Source organism: Ostrinia nubilalis, chromosome 14 (genome assembly GCF_963855985.1).
Source record: "Ostrinia nubilalis chromosome 14, ilOstNubi1.1, whole genome shotgun sequence".
Classification (NCBI taxonomy): Eukaryota; Metazoa; Arthropoda; class Insecta; order Lepidoptera; family Crambidae; genus Ostrinia; species Ostrinia nubilalis.
Window position 1 is genome coordinate 7,002,046 of NC_087101.1, and position 23,507 is coordinate 7,025,552.

At 35.0% G+C, this 23,507-nt stretch overlaps 1 protein-coding gene across 1 annotated transcript; it reads right to left on the reverse strand.

Moving 5' to 3' along the window:
- Positions 1 to 4,742: 4,742 nt before the first annotated feature.
- On the reverse strand, positions 4,743 to 7,770 carry LOC135077835 (collagenase-like). The gene is made up of 5 exons (XM_063972371.1): positions 7,545 to 7,770; positions 6,568 to 6,835; positions 6,324 to 6,422; positions 5,717 to 5,910; positions 4,743 to 4,875 (listed from the first exon to the last, which is right to left on the reverse strand). The coding sequence occupies exons 1-5, from the start codon at positions 7,734 to 7,736 to the stop codon at positions 4,774 to 4,776; spliced, it is 855 nt and encodes a 284-aa protein (XP_063828441.1). The 5' UTR covers positions 7,737 to 7,770; the 3' UTR covers positions 4,743 to 4,773.
- Positions 7,771 to 23,507: the final 15,737 nt, after the last annotated feature.

A 23,507-nucleotide genomic window follows, 5' to 3' on the forward strand; every position in this document is an offset into this window, starting at 1 on the left:
GAACAATTCTTTAACCTCGTAAGCCCGGATGTGCCTCAGAAGGAACTGAAACTTTGTAGTCAGTAACGCCGAGACATTTTCGGAGGTGATTTCGAAGTATCGCCGGATGTGCCTTCAGAGGAACTAAAACTTTAGCGATAAATTTAAGTTCAAAAATTCGCGCCTATCGAAAAAAAAGAATGATAGTCTATGGCTTAAAGTATTCAAAATCAGGTATCCGAACTTATTATTATAAAAAAAACAAAATGTCACTGTCAAATTGTCATTTTTCTTTGACAAGGTGGTTCGTCCGAGAAGACGTGATGTGCGATTATTTTTTTTTCTTCACGTAAACGTAGTTTAATTGCAAAACTGACCAGTATAATTTAAGTTAAAATACTGCTAAACAAGCAAAAAAAATATTTTTCTCAATTTGAAGTAGTTTTGTAAGATTTTCTTTCGTTTGAAAATAATAGTTCTTTGCAAGGAACATTCGGTCTTGATGGTGAAAGTTTTATTTTTGTATATTTTTTCTATTGAGATGGGATTGAGTATTGGACTATTAAAATTATGATATGATTGAGAAAATTTACCATGAGAACGTTCTGATTTTTAGTTTAGTAAATATTATAATTAACATGAATATTCACTTTACTTCTTATACATTTTAACCTATCATTAGTGTATGTTATAAAACCGATAGTACTTTTAAAAGCACTAATTATGAAACATTAAATAAAATTAAAACCGTTGTACCTTTTCAGTTACATTTATTAATATCATTATTGTATCTTTATGTAGTATTAATTTATTAAGAAGGTTACATTTACGTTTCACTTTAAAGTATAAAATACAATTTATTTACTTTTACTTTTTAAAATCTGTAATACCGAATGTTCTTTTAAGAGAAAATATTTTTTTATTATTTTTCACCTAAAATAAGCTCTATGCACTATTATATAGAGCCCCTGAAAAGATGAATGCAAAAGAAAATCTCTAACATAGAAATTTTTTTACTCGAAGTGCTCGGCGTTTACTACTACAAATTATTCGTTCTTCTGAAAGCACATTCGGCGATACTTAGAAGTCGACAAAATTTACTCTTCGGTCTTACGAGGTTAATGTATTTTGTAATCAAAAATTTAGTTAATAATGTAAAAAACAATTTATAAATCCTATGAGAACATTTTCGACTTCTACGCGGACGAAGTCGCGGGCAAAAGCTAGTCAATCAATAAAGCGATAACGATTAAAAGTTCTTGATTGCAATTGTACTTTTTATTTAGGCACTTACATAAAAGTACGAATCTTTGTTTAGCAACAGTTCTAAGAAGCAACTCGGGAAATTGTAAACCCTTTTTGCCTCTATTTGTAAGGCTTACTAAAATTCCAAACCTACATGTATCTTATCTTATCCTTATATTATGTAGGTATAATCTTCAACTACACAAAGCACTTATACAACATTAGCTTGCAGTGATTTATTGAAATGTAAGACTTTCATAATCGCAATGAGTTCAAGAGTCTGAAATATGGAAATCAAAAATCTGAAACTATAATCAAGTTTTGCGACTCCAAAAGCCGTTATCACCCGTTTTATCTCGCTAATAAATTACTTAATCTTATTTTTATCACTCAAAACAGGATTAAGCGTCCAAAGGGTCAAGTCACACTGAGCGATAAACTGACAGCCGGGACAAACGAAGCTACGGTTACATAAACTGGGCCGTGACGTTACCGCGACGAGACACTATCGTAAGGTTTCCTTCGCAGGGCTGGCAATGGTGTGGTTAAATATAATAAATGTAATTATTCTGCGGTCTGATCAACCATCGCCATGGTTAGGATTACATACGGACTGTACGGTAATGAAAGCACTGATTCTTATGTAAACTTATGGGTGCAGTCAACACAGTGTTTTTGGTGAATTGAAGTGGAAATGTTTCAAATCAGTTGCTATGGTTTTGACTTTAAAGTAGGTATCTACCTTATCTTAATGATGTTCAAGAGGTGATATGTTTTTGCTTATTGTATTGCATAAGAGAAGAGAGTGATGGAAAATGTTTAATAAGTCATTGATAAATAATATTGTCAAGTAAGGCAAGTTATTTTACAAAAGCCAGAATTTTAGTCCTTATGTTGTAAGAAGAATTTCTCCGTTTTATTACCTGTTGAACATACACAGAGTTTGTTTACCGGAAAGGATAGCCTTTGGCAACTATTTTTCGTAATTTTTGCACCGTGCCAACCCTACGGATTGATAGAAAAAGTCCCAGACTGTTTGGATTAGCAGGAATTATGGTCTTTTCGCCGTTGTTTACGTGTACTTGCCCTTACATTACCCAACGTCAGCTCTGTCTGAAAGCATGGATTTAGATGCTCCCGATAAAGATGAAAATCTGGGCTATTTACATAAGAACGTAATTTGCGTACATTGTTCCAACTGAAAAACTTAGAACAGGCCGTTCTTCGTCAAAAATAGATGTTTAAATTAAAGTTACCTACCTACATAGGTAAACCAATCGCTGAAAGAACGATCATGTTTTCAAAAGTGATACAATAAATTGTGTAAGATAAGATTTTTGCATCCCATTTTATTCAGTGTCTGTTTTTTACGTTCTTATTTTTGTTCCTTAAAAAGACGTCGATTTGATTACTTTTTAGATCCTTGATTCGAAGCATATTTTGTATTCATTCCTATGTTATTATAATTTTTCTCTGAAAGCAACGACACACCAAAAGTCCTAACAAACCTCATAATACAGACCCTCATTCCATTCTCAAGCAACTTCTTTATCAGTGGTCCACAATAAAAAGCCTCTGAAAAAGATATCTCGGGATCCGAAGGCTGTCTATTATATTCGCATTTGTAAAAGGCATTAGTCTGAACCCTCGACAACATAAAAATGTAATTACAAGGAGCTTCGAGCCACTTAAATATAGATTTACCCTTTGCAGCGATGTGATAGGGCCGGAGGTGTGAGATCGATCACAGACTAAATGCATTATAGACTACCATGGAAATGTATGCCAATTTGGGTATGCATTTTATTAAGATGAATTTCACACTCAAGTTCAATATTTAATTAAAAGATACGATGAGTTAAGAGGAAATCTAAATACCTTTGCATGGACCACACGACTAGACAATCGATTTTTATATTTACTCATTATAGATGACGCTCGATTGAATTTTTTACACGTTTTCGTTTATGTTGATGTCAACACACAATAATAAATACGTATGTACATGAGTGCTTATTACTTATTTACAAAGTAGCCTTCTCTTAGCCTCTTTTAGGGATTTATAAAATCTAGGCTAATGCATAAAATCTATACTAAACTGTTATAGAACCTAAGGCATCTTTTTGGCTAAGTTGTCTGCGCAGAAGATCCATCATATCGCGATTGTGCCCTGCTCAATTATCCCCTTCTCCAAACTGATAACTTGATTCATTTCTCAGGTCGGCAAAACCGATTTGTTTATTTTCAGGTGCTGCGGTTTTGTTAGCAGATGTATTGGAAGAATTAACGCGATTTTGATGGATTTCATCGGATTTTCCTATTCCTATTACATCGTCAAATACAATTTATCCAGGTACCTAGTAGGGGAAAGTAGTACGAGATGATCCCCTTAAGCGGGAATCGCTGTAAAATACATATTTTTCAAGGTAAACCAAAAATAAAGACGATTACTACTAGTATATTTATCTATCCAACTTTCCTTATACTCAAAACCAGAAATTAATTGAGGTTTCATTAAAATATTCCATTTTTTGCAAAACCTTACAAAGTGATCATCTTGTACACCCCTGTGGGTAAGATGATCCCCCAGGTAGGGGTAAGATGATCCCTATGATTCTGTTCTATGATATATTCTTTTCTGGTTATATTCCTTTCGGAGTACCTAATTATGCGAACAAATCGTTAAAAAGTTAGAAAAGAAAAACATTTACGAATTAAATAACGAAAATAACAGATTATTTCTTAGTACCTGCTAAAAAGCGTTTAAAGAATTTAAACGCTTTTTGGCTGGAGCTGTATTGAATATATCACAAATAAATTCACCTGCTTCATCACCCTCTACCCCAGCACATGCTTTATGGTCCCATTTTCCACATGCATAACATTTTATCCATCCTTTACCCTTGGTATCGCTTGAAAACTTTTCTGTTCAGTACAGCCACTCAGTATCATCTCCTTCAGACTCAGGTGAGTTATATGAAGTTCTCTTTCTTTTATTTCACTTCCCTTTACCTACTCCATTGACTTTTTTGTTTTAATTCCCAGGGATCATCTCGTACATATAGGAAGGGATCATCTTGACCCAAGTCCCACTTTTTGCTAAATATTTGCTAAAATAATCTACAAGTACGCGGCTACGTTTTAATGGCCAAAATATTTAAATTAAACATAATAGAAAGCCTAACGACAACAGTAATTACATTTAACATTGTTTGAATAAAAGTAACATAAGCTCAAAGTCATGCCTATTTTAGATCAGAAGTACACAATTTTTCTTTTTTCTCGTCAAATTCGATGTATCGCTCACGCCACCATTACGATTTGACTGAGGCGGGGATGTGTCCAGAGCTATGTTTTACCAGTGAAAGAAACTAAATGACGTTAGTGGTTTCAGCACAATCGCGAAAGATCATCTTACCCCAGGGGATCAACTCGTACTACTTTCCCCTATGTTGTTTGTGTAGTCTTTTTTCAAGTAGCTCAGTAATTTAACAGAAATCTTTAAATTATTATCCATGTATGATGAAAACTTTGTTTATTTGGTAAGAGTTATTGTTCGCGGATCCATGATGCGAATGTAGTGACCCTGGAGAATCCAGATGGCAGGTTTCGCTGGCAACCATCGCGCGGCGTGAAGGAGCTGATACCGATCTGAAAAAATTGTTTTCTCTGGATACTAAATGTTTTTCATATAGACGTCACGTTAGTTTAATATATTCATAGCTGTTTTATACCTTTTGATGCATGCTCAATATTGACATGAGTATCTTTGAATACTGGTTAATTGTAACCATACTACTTGTCGTACTAATTACGCAGTTTGCAAGGTATAGATCGTTTCTTCCGCAAAGACGCGCCCCACCAATTTTTGGTCGGGAGAAGCGCGGAGTGCTTTGATCCAAGCAATCCGAGCAATCCGAGCGTCATTATTGTAGTGTGCGTAGAGTGCACTCATGGATAATTTAGCGTGTACCGATAACACTTAGACATTAGCGGAAGAATGGTGGGGCGCGTCTCAAACGAACACTAGGTACTGTCTATTTAATAATTACATGTTCAATCCTTTCGGTGGTTACTTCAGTCGCAACTTAATATACCAGACTTTATGTGGCCATTGTCGGTGTGAAATTGTGAACTCAAAGCTAATAAGTAGAATAGGGATGTTTCCTGGGTCAAAATGCAAGAGTTTTAATTAGTCCGTCAGTTAACTTATCAAAAAATACCTACTCTACACGTATTTTTCACTTTTTCAAACTAATGAAAATTTAAAGAGATAAATCGCGCTAAAGTTCATAAGAAGAGGCCCGTGACGTCAATGAGTGCATAAAAGTGCCGCACTTTGTGACGTCGCGCGGAACTTCAACGCACCATAACTATGTAATTATTTGTTAGATTGATAAATAATAATATAGGTGTCCAATATTTTTTTATATTAAACATGACGGCGTAAAAAAATTTTTTTAGAAAACTAGCCTATTGTTGTAAAACTTACAAGCACCCTCCTGTTATTGACAGTAGCGACCAACGGTCCTCCAGTGTCGCCGAGACAGGTTCCGACCCCACCAGCGCCGCTGGTGCACATATGACTGGGCTGGATGACGCCGCCGTACGTACTCGCGCACTCGTCGTTAGGTATCACCCTCAAGTTCACGGAACTTATCATCTGGGTCAAGCCGACGGCGTCACCTAGAAAATTAAGGAAAGGCAGTTAATAAGCTTATTTCAGTAACTTTTACATATTTCAATTACAAGTATTTGGGGCTTCCTAGTTTTGCTTGTGTTAGGAAGTGTGGTTAACAGCGAATCAGATATTCGCAAGTAAGTGGGTAATTCAATCAAAAAGGAGGTAATATATAATTTTATAGTAAAAGATACAGTTCTTCTGGTGAAGTTCCCGAAAATTAAGAAAGACCATACAAACAGTCATCAAATCATCAGTATTTTAGTTTTTACTCTCCATGGCAGGAGGATGATCTTCTATAATTTACTGAGGCAAAGGGAGGGAGGGAGAAGGATACAAACCCTCAATCCCAAAAATACGGAAGGTACGACTAATTCAGGAAAGGTTATTTTATTTAATATTGATATGAGATAGTTACCATCTCTGGTGATTCCAAATCCGGAAGCTAGACCAGTTGTCCCGACGTAATTACTGTATAGCTCACTACCCGTGGGTAGGTTGATCGGTTGAATGAACACTGAAAAGATAATTATGAAGGTAGGTTAGAAAGTATCATCATCCTAAAAGACTTCCTCTGCTGTCCCAAAAATTTCCAGATTGGGCGTTTGGAAGCAGCTGCATTCAGTATATTTCTAAATATGTGAAAACAAACATCAACTTACAAGAAAAGCTAATCCTGGGGATAAAGACAACCGCAACGTCATTAGCCAAGATCCAGGGGTTGTAGCCAGGGTGCATAGTCACACCAGTGTAGACCACTCGAGTGCCGCCAGCGAAGAGGAAGTTGGAGCCGACGACGACGGTGATGGAGTTGGCGATGTTGTTGCCATCGTTGTTGCAGTGAGCTCCAGTCAGGATCCGAGTGTCGGAGATGATGGTGCCTCCGCAGACTGAGGTCTGGATCAGCCGGAATGTGATGATGAGGCCGGCCTGGGTAAAAATAATAAGACTTTTAAACTTAACGATATTTATTTATTTATTTATTTATTTTCACCAACTTAAACTATCTTTACAGGTCAATAACCTAATGCGATAGCATAAATTATTTTGTAGGCAGGTACACTGTATCTACTTACACTAACTACATATAAGTAACATAAATATATAATTATAATATATACAGGGTGTTAGGTAAATGGGTATATGAGCCGACACTAGCCCATGTTAACATAGGCATATAAATGGTATGGTGAAGTCAGAAATTTGATATCTTCATTTTAATTATTTTATTTTTCATACAAATCGGATTTTATCAAATTAATTTTGTATGAAAATTAAAAAAATTAAAATGATGATATCAAATTTCTGACTTCACCATACCATTTATATGACCATGTTAACATGGGCTAGTGTCGGCTCATATACCCATTTACCTAACACCCTGTATAGATATAATACATATATAATAGATATAATTCAAGATAGTAGGTAGAGAAAAAAAAACACGAATACAATACATACTTTTCACTGTAAATACAATCGACAGTTATGATGTCTGATTGCTAGGTATACAATTTGTTATAAAATATAGTGCCTCACCCCGATATTTACTTTTCGTTCTATTTAGCTAGTTAATTAAGTTTGAGATTTTATACTGAATGAAAAACGAACCAAATTACCTAGATAAAGTGTGACTAACCTGGTATGGAACTGCAGCGACAGTGGTGGTCGAACCTCCAGCAACTCTTTGCTCATTTTCCGCTTTTCTTATCCTGTCTGCTTCATGCATTCCCACCTTTAAGTGGTAGTCATACACGCCATTATCCGGTGGCACCGTCTTTCCCAAAGCACTGCATGCTAAAAGCAACAAAACTAATGAAATCCCGCGCATCTTCGTTGCTGATATTCGCAACAATAAACCAAATTACTTCATGCACCAATTTTTTATGAAAGGCATTAAAATTATCTAAACCGATTAATCATTTATTAATCTTTTAGGTTTAACAATGAAGTTTAATTCCATGCGATTGCAATGGTTGCTACGAATTCTTAATCGGCAGATTTGTATTTAAAATTGTTATGTTATGTATTTGCTAATCAATCTTATAAATGAGTACCTCTCTATCTTCTAAATATATAAAAGGAGAAACTGACTGACTGACTGATAGATCAACGCACAGCCTAAACGGCTAAACGTAGGCACTTGAAATTTGGAAGGGACGTAGTTTAGGTACCGTAGAGGTGCACTAAGAAAGGAATTCCCGAAAAAATTCCCACGGGAACGGGAGTTAGCGGGAAAAAACATATGTATGAAAAAATCTAAACTGCGTAAGATAGACGCTTGAAATTTGGCATGCAGGTACCTTAGTAAACTTAAAGCTTTGTTACAACAGGATATTGCAAAATTCTTACGGGAACGGGAGTTAGCGGGAAAAAACATTTGTATGAAAAAAGTCTAAACCGCTTAAGATAGATGAAGGGGGTAAAATTGGATCCACGCGTACGAAGTCGCGGGCGGCCGCTGGCTATCATCTATCTATATAAATAAAAATGAATTGATGTTCGTTAGTCTGATTATAACTCGAGAACGGCTGGGCCGATTGAGCTGATTTTGATTTTAAAATGTTTGTCGTAGTCCAGGGTAGGTCTAAACGGTGAGTAAATACGCGCGCGATATTGTTTTTCTGTGACAGACAAAATTCCACGCGAGCGAAGCCGCGGGCGGAAAGCTAGTCATGACATATTTACGTAGTAAATGTTATCAGATGGCAGATTATTATTTTTGTCTCTCAATATAATTTGCATAGTGACAGCGAGCAATCAAATAGGATACCTAGCTGATAGATGTTACGAGGATGACCGATGGCAACTCACAGGATTGCTTCATGAAAATAATTCAGTAGTTAGGTAGGTACCGTGATTGTCATACTAGCCTAGTACAGGGTTTTAAGTTACCCAGGTAGCGTTTAGGTCACAAACTTTAATATGTAAATTTTGACCTGTCAGGTTAATAATTATAATATACTTGAGTTAGACTGTCTAATAATATTATTAATGTTTTCTAAGCAATACCTTTCAGTGTCCATTTAATTGTCTCATTATGATAATTTTACACTGCACTTCCGGTTTGTGATCTCATGTTGTGATTTGTAGTCTTGTATAAATTAAAATCAAAACAGTAAAATGTTAATATCAATTTTATTTAAAATAATGATTTATCACAATATTTTTAGAACATTGTTATAATAAGAAATAATTTATATAAAAATGCGCCGGGGTTTCCGCTTCCGATCACACTGTAGCGAAAACCACGTTAGCATTTTTTGGAGAATGGCGGGCAGTCGTTGGTGAACTATCGTGTCGAACGGACTACTCTGCCGAAATGTAATTGTGTAATACTGATGAGTAATGTGCCCAGCCCACTGCCACTTCAGCTTGCTGATCCGTCGGGCTATGTCAGCGACTTTAGTTCGTTTACGGATCTCCTCATTTCTGATTCGATCTCGTAAAGAAACACCGAGCATAGCCCTCTCCATAGCACGCTCTGCAACTTTGAGCTTCTGTATAAGGCCTATAGTGAGGTAATGATGATGAGTAATATTGTTGTACAAGTTATTCAATAAATACTATCAAAAGTATCAACCAGCGTTTGAACTTAAAAGGAGGACAAAAGACCCAGTTTTCTTCTGGTTCACTAGTGATAAACGACTTTTTAGAAACGGCGCGTGGGTAAAATGAACGATTCTTCTTTGGGTTTCGCGAAAATTGAATACACAGCTAGTACACAATTAGGCGCTTACACTACTATCAGCGTCTAGACCTAGAGCTTCTTATTTGCCCCTATGGGATTTAAAAGTGCAACCTGCGCTGCTCTTTCTATTTTTAATAAATAGGCAATATGATAATTCAGAGTCGGACAGTAAAATAAACTGCTTACCTATTTAACTATTCAGTGTTACCACAGAATAAATAATAGTTACTGAGTTTATTCAGTAATTGGAAATGCAAAATACGATTCACAAATTACGAATTATCTACCTAATTGATGACAGGTTTCTTATTACACGCTCCACCTGTTTCCCCAAGAAATTGTACGCAAGTTAAAAGGAATCTCGAAATTATTTATAATTTCACACGTGAAGGTTCTTGAATTAGGCACTCATTTGTTTTATCTTTGTTCAGGCAAATGTACGCTTTACAAAAGTAATGATTCTTTCTGCTGCTCTGAGGTGTTTTTATTTCGTTTTGGCTTCTCTTTGTAAAGCCAGCACAACAAACAATAGTGCCCTAGTATTTCGCCGTAGATTTGTTGCGCGAGTCGAAAATTTAGTGTAGCCCCTTTTAAACTTGACCTGTTACATGGAACAAGGCTGCAATGGAGCTGGCCAGTATTTACAGAAATATTGCAAAGTCATTTGGACTTAAAAAATCATAGAAGATTTTTAAGTTTTAAGAAAGCGTCATTGCTTTTAAATTAGTTATAGGAGCTCAACTCATAACACAGTTATTGTCGATAAAGAATAGGTAGGTACAACTTATGCCTATAAAATTATATTGTTTTTTATTAAATTAATTGTATTTAGCAGTAAACAGACAGTGATTATTTATCAAGAATTTACTGACTGAATTTTAATGAAATTTAGTTTTAGTTTACGGTAACGTTTTCATCTACATTGTCATGGTCTAAAATGAATTCAATGTTCACTCATATCTCTGAAAGGTGAATAACATGAATGAAATTCAGCATATTTTTAGCCAGTCTATTCTACGGTTCCTGTGTTCCCAGTTCCGCCACGATGCGACACCCGCTCTCGGCGTTTTGGATTATCTCCTCCTTAATTTTTCTTTCGCAAAAAACAAAGAGCGGACTTAAAATTTTTACGCTCTCCTGCACCCGGCTAATGTCCCCGCGTGAATTACACGAACCGTGCACCGTGTGCATACATCACGTAATCACGCATTGTTCTTGGCATTAGCTGTCTGCGGCTTTGTAAGATTTTTTGCCCGTGGACATTAATTCGGGAATTTGCGACTCCATCGCTGTTCTGTTGGGATAAAAATGCTAATTATTTTTTTTTGAAACTGGATGTTTGTTATTATAAATTACTTGGTTGTACGAACAAAATTGTGAAATAGAATGTTGATTTTTTATTTACTTCTGTAGGTAAATATTAGTACACTTTTATAAAACGTGAGTTTCAAAAAATGCTCATAAAAATTACTCACTTACGGACATAAAGTAACTTCCATGCTTCCCAGATCATTGTCAGAAGATTGACGATTTGTCACAAACTTTAGTCCTCAAAAAGGGCATAGGTATTCTAGAAATTGCCTAACAACATGGGCACGGCTGGACAGGGCAATATTGGACACTGAGACCGTTCCACAAAAGACTGCCGATCAATTCGTTCGGTCGAATATTGTGTGGCGCATCCTTTTAACGTTTGTGAGCCACAAACAAAGATGTTAAATACCCTAGATATACCGACAACGTTCAAAAATGGCCTGAAAAAAGAGTGCTTTTAAGCTCTCTTTTGCTCGTAGTTGCGCGCGAGGCATAGATGATTCAATACACCAAATTGCTCCTTAAAAAGAATTAAAAAATATACTTTTAAGACAGTCTTTGCCAAGATTTTGTACGTGATCACATCTAGGGTATTAAATATCGTTGGCCACAAACGAGTACCCTGTTTGACAGCACTTGGAATAGACAAAAATAGAAACGCAAAGGCTTTTTGTGGCTGAAAAGCAGTGACTGGAGTGCCACTATGATAAGCTCCAAATGAGATTGTGGTCTTAGTACGATTTCTACCGTCCTTACCTTACCTTCTACGTATTTTAACATGAAGTTTGTTGCAACTTTACAATGCGCATAAAATAGTTAAATATTAAACCTGAGATACTTTTAAGCCACTCAACTATCTCATTTACTCGACTTTATACTGGTGGGCGATTCTAGTATCAAAATTCGAGCTACCCTTGGGAATGCTAGTAAGGTTTCAAGGAATATAATGCTTTCTACGTAACACTTTTACAACCATGTAACTTTTGTTAAATAAAGAAGTAACATTTTGGGGTTTTGTGATGAGTGCAATTCCGTTGAATTTCATGTACTAGTTTATTTACAGGAAACATTAAACATTAATTTAGATTGACTATTATTAATACCTGCGTTGTCAAATAATTTAATGAATGAGGGAATTCTATTGAATTAAGTAGGAGGTTAGCATTAGGCGTAACTACAGTTAAGTTACATAAAGCTTGCTGTGAATAGTGTTTGAAAAATATCGAAGTCAGAAAATATAGCTTTACCTGCAATAAAAAAATTCAAGCGCAGACATAAAATTGAGATCTTTCTCATATTATTATGAAGCCCATCAAAAAGATGCTCTATTTGAACTTATCATGTAAGTAAGTAAAAGCAGTCTTGTTTTCTAGTTTACTCGACTTCTACTACTATACGGATGTTTGTTGAGTGTTGTTGGAAACGGGGCCACGAATGCGACTCGCTTTAGACTGGGACCTTTTTTTTTTTTTTTTTTTTTTTTTTATGTGATAGGAGGCAAACGAGCAGACGGATCACCTGATCACCTTTGCTCGTAGCAGGCTAAATAGAAAAACTGTTATTTTACTTCAAAATATGTGTTTTGGCGTATATAATACCTATGTATTTTAAAAAATAATTTGTCGTCCAGAAAAGTGAAAAAGTAACGTCTTCTCAAAAAAATCTTTCTTATAAATTCACTAAAAGGCTCCACCATTGTATCAGGTTAGGTCCATGCAATGAAAAAATTTTAAGTGAATTTCAGTTTCTACCTACACGAGTTTAACATTTTGTAGGATGTAGGTATACAAATCCACTTATTTCAATACTATTTAGGTTAATGTAATATGAGAGGTTTCTTGATCATAGCTTTCAATAATTAATTGTTAAAAAATTAATATGTTTTCATTCAACACCGCTTCCGAAAGTTCCATAATATTTATGCAATTTTTAAGTACCTAGTACTTATCAATGCTTTAAGCACTAATCCATTGCTTTTATTTGTTATCGATTTGTACAAAAATATCAGTAGGTACGTATTGAAGTAAAGCACATTAAAACGATGCACTTGATTCGATAAGACTATTTATCTACATAATAAGCTAGGGTATTTGACAAAGCTGCCTTTCTAGCTTTCGCTCGCCAGTAGTTACATCTAGAATTAACAACTTTCATCTTCGAATCGTTTGCGTATTCGACAAAATTCGATACTCAACTTTCGAATTAAACGATAACGTGACAATTTTGATCCTCAAAATAAGTTTCGTGCAACCATTTCTCATACTAAGTTCACTTTACGACACGTTCACAAGGGCGCTGTTGTAGTTTTCGTACTAAATATTTTGATGGCGATTCGAATACGCAAACGATTCGACTAGAAAGTTTTTCGTGCTAGCCGTACAGGCATCTTAGGCAATTTGATATTTTGAAGATATAATGTTAAAATTTAAATACAGGTAGGTACTTAGTCCTGAATTTGGTGTTTCCTTACAGACAGGAAATTCTTTATCATTTGAGATTTGAGTCAAATTAAGCTGTGAAATTACAAAAACGCACAAGCACATACACCCACCATACACTATTCCGAAGTACATAAACAGCAGTTAGAAGTACCTACCTAATAGCATCAAGCTATCCAAAAAGTATACGAATCTAACGAAAACGTACCTAAAAGTATTTACATCGAGTTTCAGTTACTGATATAATATACTTTTACGTACAGTTTCAGTATTTAGTATAAGTTTCAGCTATATTTCCATAATAATGGTACAGGTCTAGGTCTAACCGTGGACGAAAGAAGACTGATATGAGAAAATAGTTAGGTGTTTTCAGTAAAAACCAATAATTATAAATATCATAATGTTGTAAAGCTACTTACCAAAAGTAGGTACGTGTGATTTTAATTACTAAATTAATCTCCTTATCTATTATCGGTTTTTCCTAATTAAATAATTGATTCCTTATCTTTCATGGAAGTACCTGACTACATATATCAGAAACTTATGAAAAATAAAAATAAAATGGTCTTAAACCAAATGTGTCATGAATGCTACTAAACTTAACAGATTCTAGGAAAGTTACACGCTCGTTCGCTTTTGGCAGAGCGGTCGTGGTCATTTTAAGTCCTCTACTTCGATTGTAAAAGCCCTCTGCACGATCTACCGCCATCTCTCCTTATTATCAGTCTTTTATTTATCAGATCGAAGCCACGATAGCCGAACGGTGAAGGGGTCGGACTGGCCGACTCGTGATCCGGGGAACGCTGGTTCGGTCCCCGCCGCCGCTCACTCGTGAAACAAGCATATTATTTAGTACGAGGAGCTAACAGGAGTATTGTTGAGTATTAGTAATTTGTGAAATAACAAAAAGACTAGTCCAGTCAGATACCTACGCAGTTTCCTTCCGACTGCAGATTTCATGAAACTGAGTCCATGTGACTGGTCACGCGATCGGGTTTGTGTGTCTTCAGCAAATCGTTCGTCGACGCGTTGTTGCGGACCCCCGTTGTGTCACCATTTTATCACTGGGAAATACAATACTAAGGGAAATACATTTAATCCATCAAAAATAATTAGGTAATCATTAAACCAAAGGGTAGGTGCGGCACTATCATGCACACGGGGTATTATACTTAAAACACAAGATATAATGTTTATACTTATCCCTACACTGCATGATTTTTTTGTTTTTAGAATAAAAAATCTTATTAGATCATATTTGTGGTCTAGAACACGGGAAGTACAGGTAAAATAAAAATAAACTAATAGTTATAGAGAAAAATGATTTTTTTATTTTGTTCCATATGTGGCACTGCATGCAATGACCTACCTAAATTAAAGCGTAATCAATACTGGGTATGTGTATTAGTTATCAAGGATTACCCCCATTTATGAGGCTTATTAGGTAGATATTGGCGCAGCATGTTACAAGGCCTTAGTAGCGCACATATGCTCACCCACTGACAATGCTTCTCTTTTGGGTATAGCTTGACATTTTTGAGGGTCTCTAATAGATGTCCGAGTTATGGAGACGATCGTATCCAGCAGTACCTGCTGGTGGCCGAGTGGTATCATTGAAGTGTAGATATTGCTGAATTTTTCAAACTGGGTTACTGACATGGTATTTCTTATCAATGGCGAATAATTAGAAGAAATATTGCAAAGGAGTTTCAACTTCTGACTCTAGATCGGTTTGCCCACAAAACTCAAGGTTTATTGGATGGTAATCTTTTTTCCAAATGACATTTTCCTTTATTCTGGAGACGGAAACAGCAGGTGTAGGAGCAGGGTCTTGTGGTGCAGCAGAAGCGGAAGATACAACTGTTGATTGACGTGTACGTGAAGCCAACTGCTTCACGAATCTGGATGTAGGGAACAGCAAGATTGAACCACTAGGATTTGGTATATTATGCTGCTGCAGCATAGGACCCTGATGGGGCAGCGTATTCATACCTGTTCGGTGAAACAAATTGCTTTTCGTCATCCGTACCTATTGCTAAACATTTCAGAAAATTTGTTGAGGGTAGATCTAATTGAGGCAATGTCATCGTCACTTTCGGCCTGAGGAGTCTTGTTCATCTTCATTGCCTAATGGTATGGTCAAATAATTTTGGATTTGAGCGCTGGATGAGGTTTTCTTATTCACTATGTACGAAAAATCAACATCATACCATTAGTGTACATATCTAAAATTTGATCATCACTGCATGAAGTGACACATCGGGAACACACAGTAATTGTAAAAATTTAGTATCGAAACACGGCCAAATTAAAAAAATATACTTACATTTGTTTAGTTCATTGATATTTCGACATAAAAACATTTTTTCCACTGTTGCATTTCATAAACAACTATTATTTATTAAATTTTCAAAATGAATACGCACGGCGCGTGGGTGAAGTTCAAAATTTTCAATTGAATGACTGACTGAGCGAGATAGTGCTGCCATCTAATTTCAACGAATGCAATAAATGGATGCCTTTGGTTGTTGTCACTTTCTTTACGTGATGATAGATGCCGCTACTTGGCTCAAATCAGAAAAAGCATCAATTATATTGGTTGTCCCATATATGGGACTGAATGCAGTGTAGGGTTAAGTATAAGACAAATTGGATGCATGATGGTAAATAGCCCTGTACATAGTCATCACGGAGAAGAATCTGTTGATGCGAGGTCAGAACTGCATTGCTATTATGGGAAAATATTATGACTACTTTATGTCGGCTGTTTGGTGTAGTGGTTCAGAACGGACTACTATGCCGAAAGGTCCCGGGTTCGATTCCCGGCCGGACAGAAATTGAAATGATGAATTTTAATTTCTGTGACGGGTCTGGGTGTTACTATGTAGGTATAATATGTATGTCTTGTATGTATTAAAAAAAAAAAAGTATACATATAAGTAGTATATCCGTTAAGCTAGCACCCATAACACAAGCATATTAATTGCTTACTTTGGGGCTAGATGGCGCTGGCTGTGTGAGATTGTCCAAAGATATTTATTTATTGTCCAAAGATATTATTTCTATTTTTTGATACTACTTACTATGAAAACGTCGCGTCGCGGTTTACTCCGTGACTTATACCATGGCGCTTGCAACAGTGCCGAAATATCGAAAACTCAAAATTAAGGCACATGGTAAAGCCTGGTCCGTGAGCACGTAGAATGTTGTCCAATGACCCCAAGCTACCCATCCTTATCGCTCGCGCGTAATTATGTTGCTATCGCGCTCGCACACTCACTGCGGGGGCCCGTCGCGTCGCACAGTCGCGGCACTGACTCTCTTACGACAATAATTAATGAAATAATTAAGCGGTCCCAATGATAAAACGATCCAAAAGATCTAAATAAAATCTTAAAATGTGACATTCCATTTAGAACGTTTTGTTTTAATTCGTTTTGGACTGAATACAATGAAAATAATGATCCAATCATTTTGGAACGTTTTACAAATAACTAATTTTAAATGTTAAAAAGTGACATTCCATTTGGATCGTATTGTTTTAATTCGTTTTGGACTGAATAAAATAAAAATAATGTTCCAATGTACTTGGAACGTTTTTAAAAAGGCTTTTTGATTGAAAGTGGCTTTTAACTTAATTTGCAAAAACGTTCCAATGAGTGAACATTGTTATAATATTATTTTGGTAGTTAATATAAATACATTTTTTTTCTAAAATATAAGTATAACAATATTTTAGAAAAAATAAGTATAACAATGAAACAATATTATTTTAAAAATTAAAAATATTTATATGTATAATTATAGATAATAAATATTAATTATCGTTTGATAGAATGTTTATGTCCGAATTTACAATGGCATACTTTTAAAATAGAATTTATTTTGGCAAAATTTCATTCTGCATATACAGTGTGAGTCACGTTAAAGTGTACATATAAAAAGTAGATGAAACTAGACCTATTTTTATCGACAAAAAAGAGGTCAAAAAATTTTTGAGTTTTTATTTTTATTTTTTATAGAATTTTTTTTCTTCCAATTACTTATTGTAAAGAAAACGTAATAACTTTTAAACTAAGAGGTATATCCTGATAAAATAAAAACAGTAATAATGCTAAATAACAGGCGATACTAAACAAATACATATAAAACGCAAAAAAGGCCAACAAATAATAAAAAATGATACTTTTTGAAAAAAATACGCTTAAAAATTCGTGTTTTTTTTGGTTATTTGATAAATTTCTCCAAAAAATGCCCCTATAACCGGTAGTTTTTATTACTTTGTATTATTTTCTATCGTATTATCTTCGTAAAACCAAAAATCGCATGTCTCTATCCCTATCACAACGTTTGCAATGATCGTTTGAACTAAGCCTCGCCGGGCGCGCCATTCAACGCTTCGTTAACAACGAAAATAAAAATGGCTCTAGATTTATAATTTTGATAAAGACAAGTTAGATTTCAAATAAAAACAAAAGATTTCGAAGTAAAATAAGCATTTTAGTTAAAATTAAAATTGTCTCTACCTGTAGCGGAGAATAATGTTGTGGCAGGCCTTTGTTCAAACGATCATAGCAAATGTTGTGACAGGAATAGAGACATGCGATTTTTGGTTTTACAAAGATAATACGATAGAAAATAATACAAAGTAATAAAAACCACCTGTTATAGGGGCATTTTTTGGAGAAATTTATCAAATAACCAAAAAAACACGAATTTTTAAGCAGATTTTTTTCAAAAAGTATCATTTTTTATTATGTTTTGTATTTTTTTGTGTATTTTATGTATTTTTTTAGTATCGCCTGTTATTTAGCATTATTATTGTTTTTATTTTATCAGGATATACCGCTTAGTTTAAAAGTTATTACGTTTTCCATACAATAAGTAATTGGAAGAAAATAAAATTTATAAAAAATTTAAAAAAAATCTCAAAAAATTTTTGACCTCTTTTTTGTCGATAAAAATAGGTCTGGTTTCATCTATTTTCATATGTACACTTTAACGTGACTCACACTGTATTAAAGTGGGGTCCCGTTGCAGTTGGCATCTTGTTGGTGAATGGGTGGCACTGCTCAGTTTACTCTTGTTTTTATTTTTTTTTCTTCTTCCATTATTATGTGTCATACTGTCATGAGTCTATGTAATTGCCTGTATTTGTGTGATGTCCATTGTAATAAATGTATCTTTCTTTCTATCAATGATGTTTTCAGTTACAGTACACTTAGTACAATTAGTTTTCCGCAACATTCCTGGACAGGATATTTTATACTAAATAAACGTCATGAAATCGATATTATGCAGAATATTTTCAATATTGCAGAAATTCTGCCATCTGCATAGTATGCCAAGTGGAATGGTAACTACCAAATAATCGTGGTACTAAATGAAAGTTATTCTAATCGATATTATGCAGAATATTTTAAATATTTCAAACTAAATTCTGCCATCTGCATAGTATGCCAAGTGGAATGGTACATTCAGAATGAAATTTTGCCAAAAGAAATTCCGCTAGTTTAAAAGTACCTATGCTATTGTAAATCTAAATATGTAAAAGGAGAAACTGACTGACTGACTGACATATCAACGCACAGCCTAAACGGCTAAACGTAGGCACTTGAAATTTGGAAGGGACGTAGCTTAGGTACCGTAGAGGTGCACAAAGAAAGGAATTCCCGAAATTCCCACGGCCACGGGAATTAGCGGGAAAATCCTTTTGTATGAAAAATCTAAACCGCTTAAGTTAGACGCTTGAAATTTGGCATGCAAGTACCTTAGTAAACTTAAAGCTTAGTAACAACAGGATATTGCAAAATTCAAACGGGAACGGGAGTTAGCGGGAAAAAGCGTACCACTAGTTAGCGGGAAAAAAAGTGGTATGCTTTTTATTTGGTAGCGAGTAGAACTGAGTAGTATGTATCACTTCAACTAAATAAATAAACGTTATTTTTTTACATACTCGTCATTAAAATTTACTAATATTTCTCATACAAATTTTGAAAAAAAAAAATGTAGGTACTTAGAACGTTTTTGCAAAATAAGGTAAAAACTAATTTCATACAAAAAGCCTTTTTGCAAAAACGTTCCAACCTACATTTTTTTTTCAAAATTTGTATGAGAAATATTAGTCAATTTTAATGATAAGTAATGTTATGCTACAACGTTCCAACCCACACGCAGGTCGAACTGAGAAAATCGCGTTTTTGTTGGTACGCTTTTTTTTGTAGCGAGTAGAACTGAGTACTATGTATCACTTCAACTAAATAAATAAACGTTATTTTATTACATACTTGCCATTAAAATTTGACCAATATTTCTCATACAAATTTTGAAAAAAAAATGTACTTGGAACGTTTTTGCAAAAAGTAGATTTTAACTTATTTTGCAAAAACGTTCCAAAGTGTGAAAGTTGGTTTAATTTCTTAGTTAATATCCAGGGTGTTTGGCGGAAGGTTAGACAAACTTAGTGGGTGTATATGTATAGGTAAGGTCAATGATATTATAGAACTATAGATATGTTACGTTCATAGAAATTACGATTTTAATCCGTGCCGAGCTATTCCAAATTGCACACATTGACAAATGTAACTGATAAGTGAAACAAAAGATACGAAATAGCACGCAAATGAAAGAGATAGCTATAGTTTTAACGATTCTGCACTAACTAATCTATGTCCGCAGCACACGCATCCTTATCGCTCTAACGTCAAAACAAGATCGCTTTCTCTTTCGTAACTTGAACATGGCGCATGGCGTCTTGATTGTTTGCATAAATAATTGAAAATATAAATACTAAATAATTTTGCATAATCACATGTGGTAAGAGATCCCTTGTATTTTGTTTACTTTAGAGTCATAATTGGTACACTTTCGAAACACACACGATGGCATTTTTTATTTATTTTGGTAAGAACACAGGAACTTACGGTGTGGTACGCACGCGATTGCGCACGACGCAGGCCACACGAAGACTAAACACAAGACGTCCCAATTGGGACGTATTTGAGTATTCACAGCGCGAGCGCTATAACATATCTGCTTTTGTTTTTATATAATATCATTGGGTAAGGTCATTTTAAGAATACAAGTTCGCCCATTTGACCCTAGGTGAACTACTTTTTTTATAAATAGATATTTTTGTTTTGGAACAATCAAATGGAACATTATTTTTATTTTATTCAGTCCAAAACGAATTAAAACAATACGATCCAAATGGAATGTCACTTTTTAACATTTAAAATTAGTTATTTGTAAAACGTTCCAAAATGATTGGATCATTATTTTCATTGTATTCAGTCCAAAACGAATTAAAACAAAACGTTCCAAATGGAATGTCACATTTTAAGATTTTATTTAGATCTTTTGGATTGTTTTATCATTTGGACCGCTTAATTATTTCATTAATTATTGTCGTAAGAGAGTCAGTGTCTTCAGCACTAGATAGAGCGACCCAAAATATCTAGCTTTGGCACGAAAACTCAATTTTGACCACCTTGTGGGTATGAACGTTGTAGCATAAACTACGTCCATATATTTTATGACACAAAATATTAGCTAAACTAAAAAACTAGCAATAAAGTTAAAATTTAAAACCTACACTTTATTCTACTATGAAGGGAATTTAGATATTTTTCTTTGTACTGTAGTCTAGGAGGCAATAATAAAAACTTATCACTGTTTGACTTATTTAAAACTTACAATACAAGACCCAAGAATATTTCAATACTTCTAATTGGTGCACGCTGCATAGGTAAAGGTTTGTGCCTCTATGTAAACAGCTAGATAGGTACATCTTTGCGAGAGGCTTCTTGCTATGTCAGAACAAAATCTTGCTTAACTGACGTAACATCCTTTTTCCCAGGTCGGCCTCGTCATTCAGGTTCTGTGGATCCTGCAATCCGTCTGCGGTGGCAGTTTGATCTCCAACAACCGTGTGATCACCGCTGCTCATTGCCACCATGACGGTGTCATCACCGCCCAGTCCCACACCGTTGTTCTCGGCTCCAACACCATCTTCAGCGGTGGAGTGCGCCAAACCACCACTGACATCGTCATGCACCATGACTGGAACCCCCAGACTGCTTCCAGCGACATTGCTGTCCTCAGAATCAACAGTGTTACTTTTACCAGTGCGTACCACATTATTCTGTTGTCGCATTATATTACAATCATTGTTTGGTATTTAACACTAGAAGTGCCGAAGATTTTATTTTATGGTAATTACATAAACAAATTAAGAGGCTCAAAACTTATACCACGGGATTAGCTATCCACATGAATACTTTTATTATTTTTCTTTTGTCATCTCATACCGCTTGAAAAAAAAGATAAAATACATTGTGTTATTTGAAATATTTGTACATTCATGAACATGTGTATGGAAAACAATTATACGCCATAGTTTGGTTATACTGATTTAGTAAAAAATCACAGTTGTTTGATTTATAATGGATTTATAGTAGATTCTAATTCTAATTAGTCATTATTTGATTTGTGTCCTTTTGTGAAAAACGTTTTTCGAATATAGTTATTATTGTATCAGAATCCTGCAGATTTATTTAATAGAACGATCTTAACACAAAAGTTAATTGAGCTTAAACTAAAAAATATATTTTTATTCTAACCGTACATAAAAATCTTATATTTTATAAGTGGTTTTAAAATAGGTTGAGCTAGGAATGTTTTTGGGGTAAATAAGGAACATAAAATTAAAAATTTGTTGTGGGTAGAGTAAGGAACAAAATTGGGTTGAGTAAGGAAAAAATAATGAGTGGGTTGAGTTGTCGTTGGTCGAATACGGAATAATCCAGAAGAACGGATTTAAGAAATTTAACTTTTAATTAAAAGTAATATGATAAATGTACTAATTGTCGTGTTCTAAAGTAAAGAAAGTAGATAGTACATTATACTTTATTATTAGACACTAGTAAAATAGAGATGATGACCCAGGTATCTATGAGTATAGGCCTCTGTACGGAATTAAATCTATACTTATAATAAATCTGTAGAGAGGTCAATGAAGAATGTTCACTAATTTTGTTTTTTAGCTTTCTGTATTCTCTGTTAAAAATAAAAAATACACGTGAAAGAATTATTTCGATACGTCAATTAGTTTCCAAGATATTGAATTTTAAAGGTGCGGGCGGCGGCCGGCCCGCCATTTTATGCGCGTGACGTCATTTTACAGTGACTGGCTCAAATTTGTATGGGTGGAATCTTGCAAGCTGAATTAAGACCCACTTCCGGACAACCGATTAAGCTGAAATTTCGCATACACATGTAATTTGGATGACCATGCAATATTATGATGACATGGAGCTGATCTGATGATGGAGCTGGAAGGTGGCCATAGGAACTCCATAATAAAACGACTTAACTCCATCGAGTTTGGGCTCGTTCGTTTTGTATTGACGAGTACTTCAATTCTATATAGTAATCAGGGTCTGATGATGGCTCTGGAAGGTACTTCGATAAAATGACACAATCGCATCAAGTTTGGGTTTGGTTCAATTTTAATTTCTGTGATGGGTCTGGGTGTTAATATGTATAAATATGTATGTATTTACAAAAAAAAAATGTATTTAAGTATGTTTATATCCGTTGTCTAGTGAGCGGACACTGCGAATGTTCGCGCTGCTACATCAGCGCCACCACCGGCGACGCTAGCGCCCCCTATCATAATCAAGCATGCTCCATAGAAAGAAGTCTATGGAGCCGAGAGAATTTTTGTCTATGCGACGACCGCCAACCGAAGCGTCGCTTCCATTTTTTTACCGCCAACGAAAAAGGCTTTATTTTCTGTAATGTACCTATAATATTGTTTTAAACCGAAGTAAAACCCAATGTTCACCGAAGAATGGCTTATTATTGAAAAGGCCCCTATTTTCAAGATCCTACAAACTATAAACCTAAGCTCCAACATGTTTTTGGCGACCGTGACAGGACGAACACGAAGAAAACTGCTGAAAAACGATGATTCCGATGAAGAACCGATGCTAAACCCAAATCCAGGCCTCCATCCAAGATTCCAAGCACCTATAACCTATTGCACGATTGTAATGCGCATGGAGTGTCGTAAAGTGTTTCATCCAAAGTTTTCATGTTAACTCGCTAAGTATATTTTCAAATTCTCCAAGCAACAGGTGGGTTCTTTTCTTGTCGC

Excerpts from the sequence above, each read along its gene's own strand:
- LOC135077835 (XM_063972371.1), bottom strand. The coding sequence starts at position 7,736 with ATGCGCGGGATTTCATTAGTTTTGTTGCTTTTAGCATGCAGTGCTTTG. Across the intron at positions 6,836-7,544 it reads TCGCTGCAGTTCCATACCAG|GCCGGCCTCATCATCACATT; the intron begins GTTAGTCACACT and ends ATTTTTACCCAG. Across the intron at positions 5,911-6,323 it reads ATTTGGAATCACCAGAGATG|GTGACGCCGTCGGCTTGACC; the intron begins GTAACTATCTCA and ends TTAATTTTCTAG.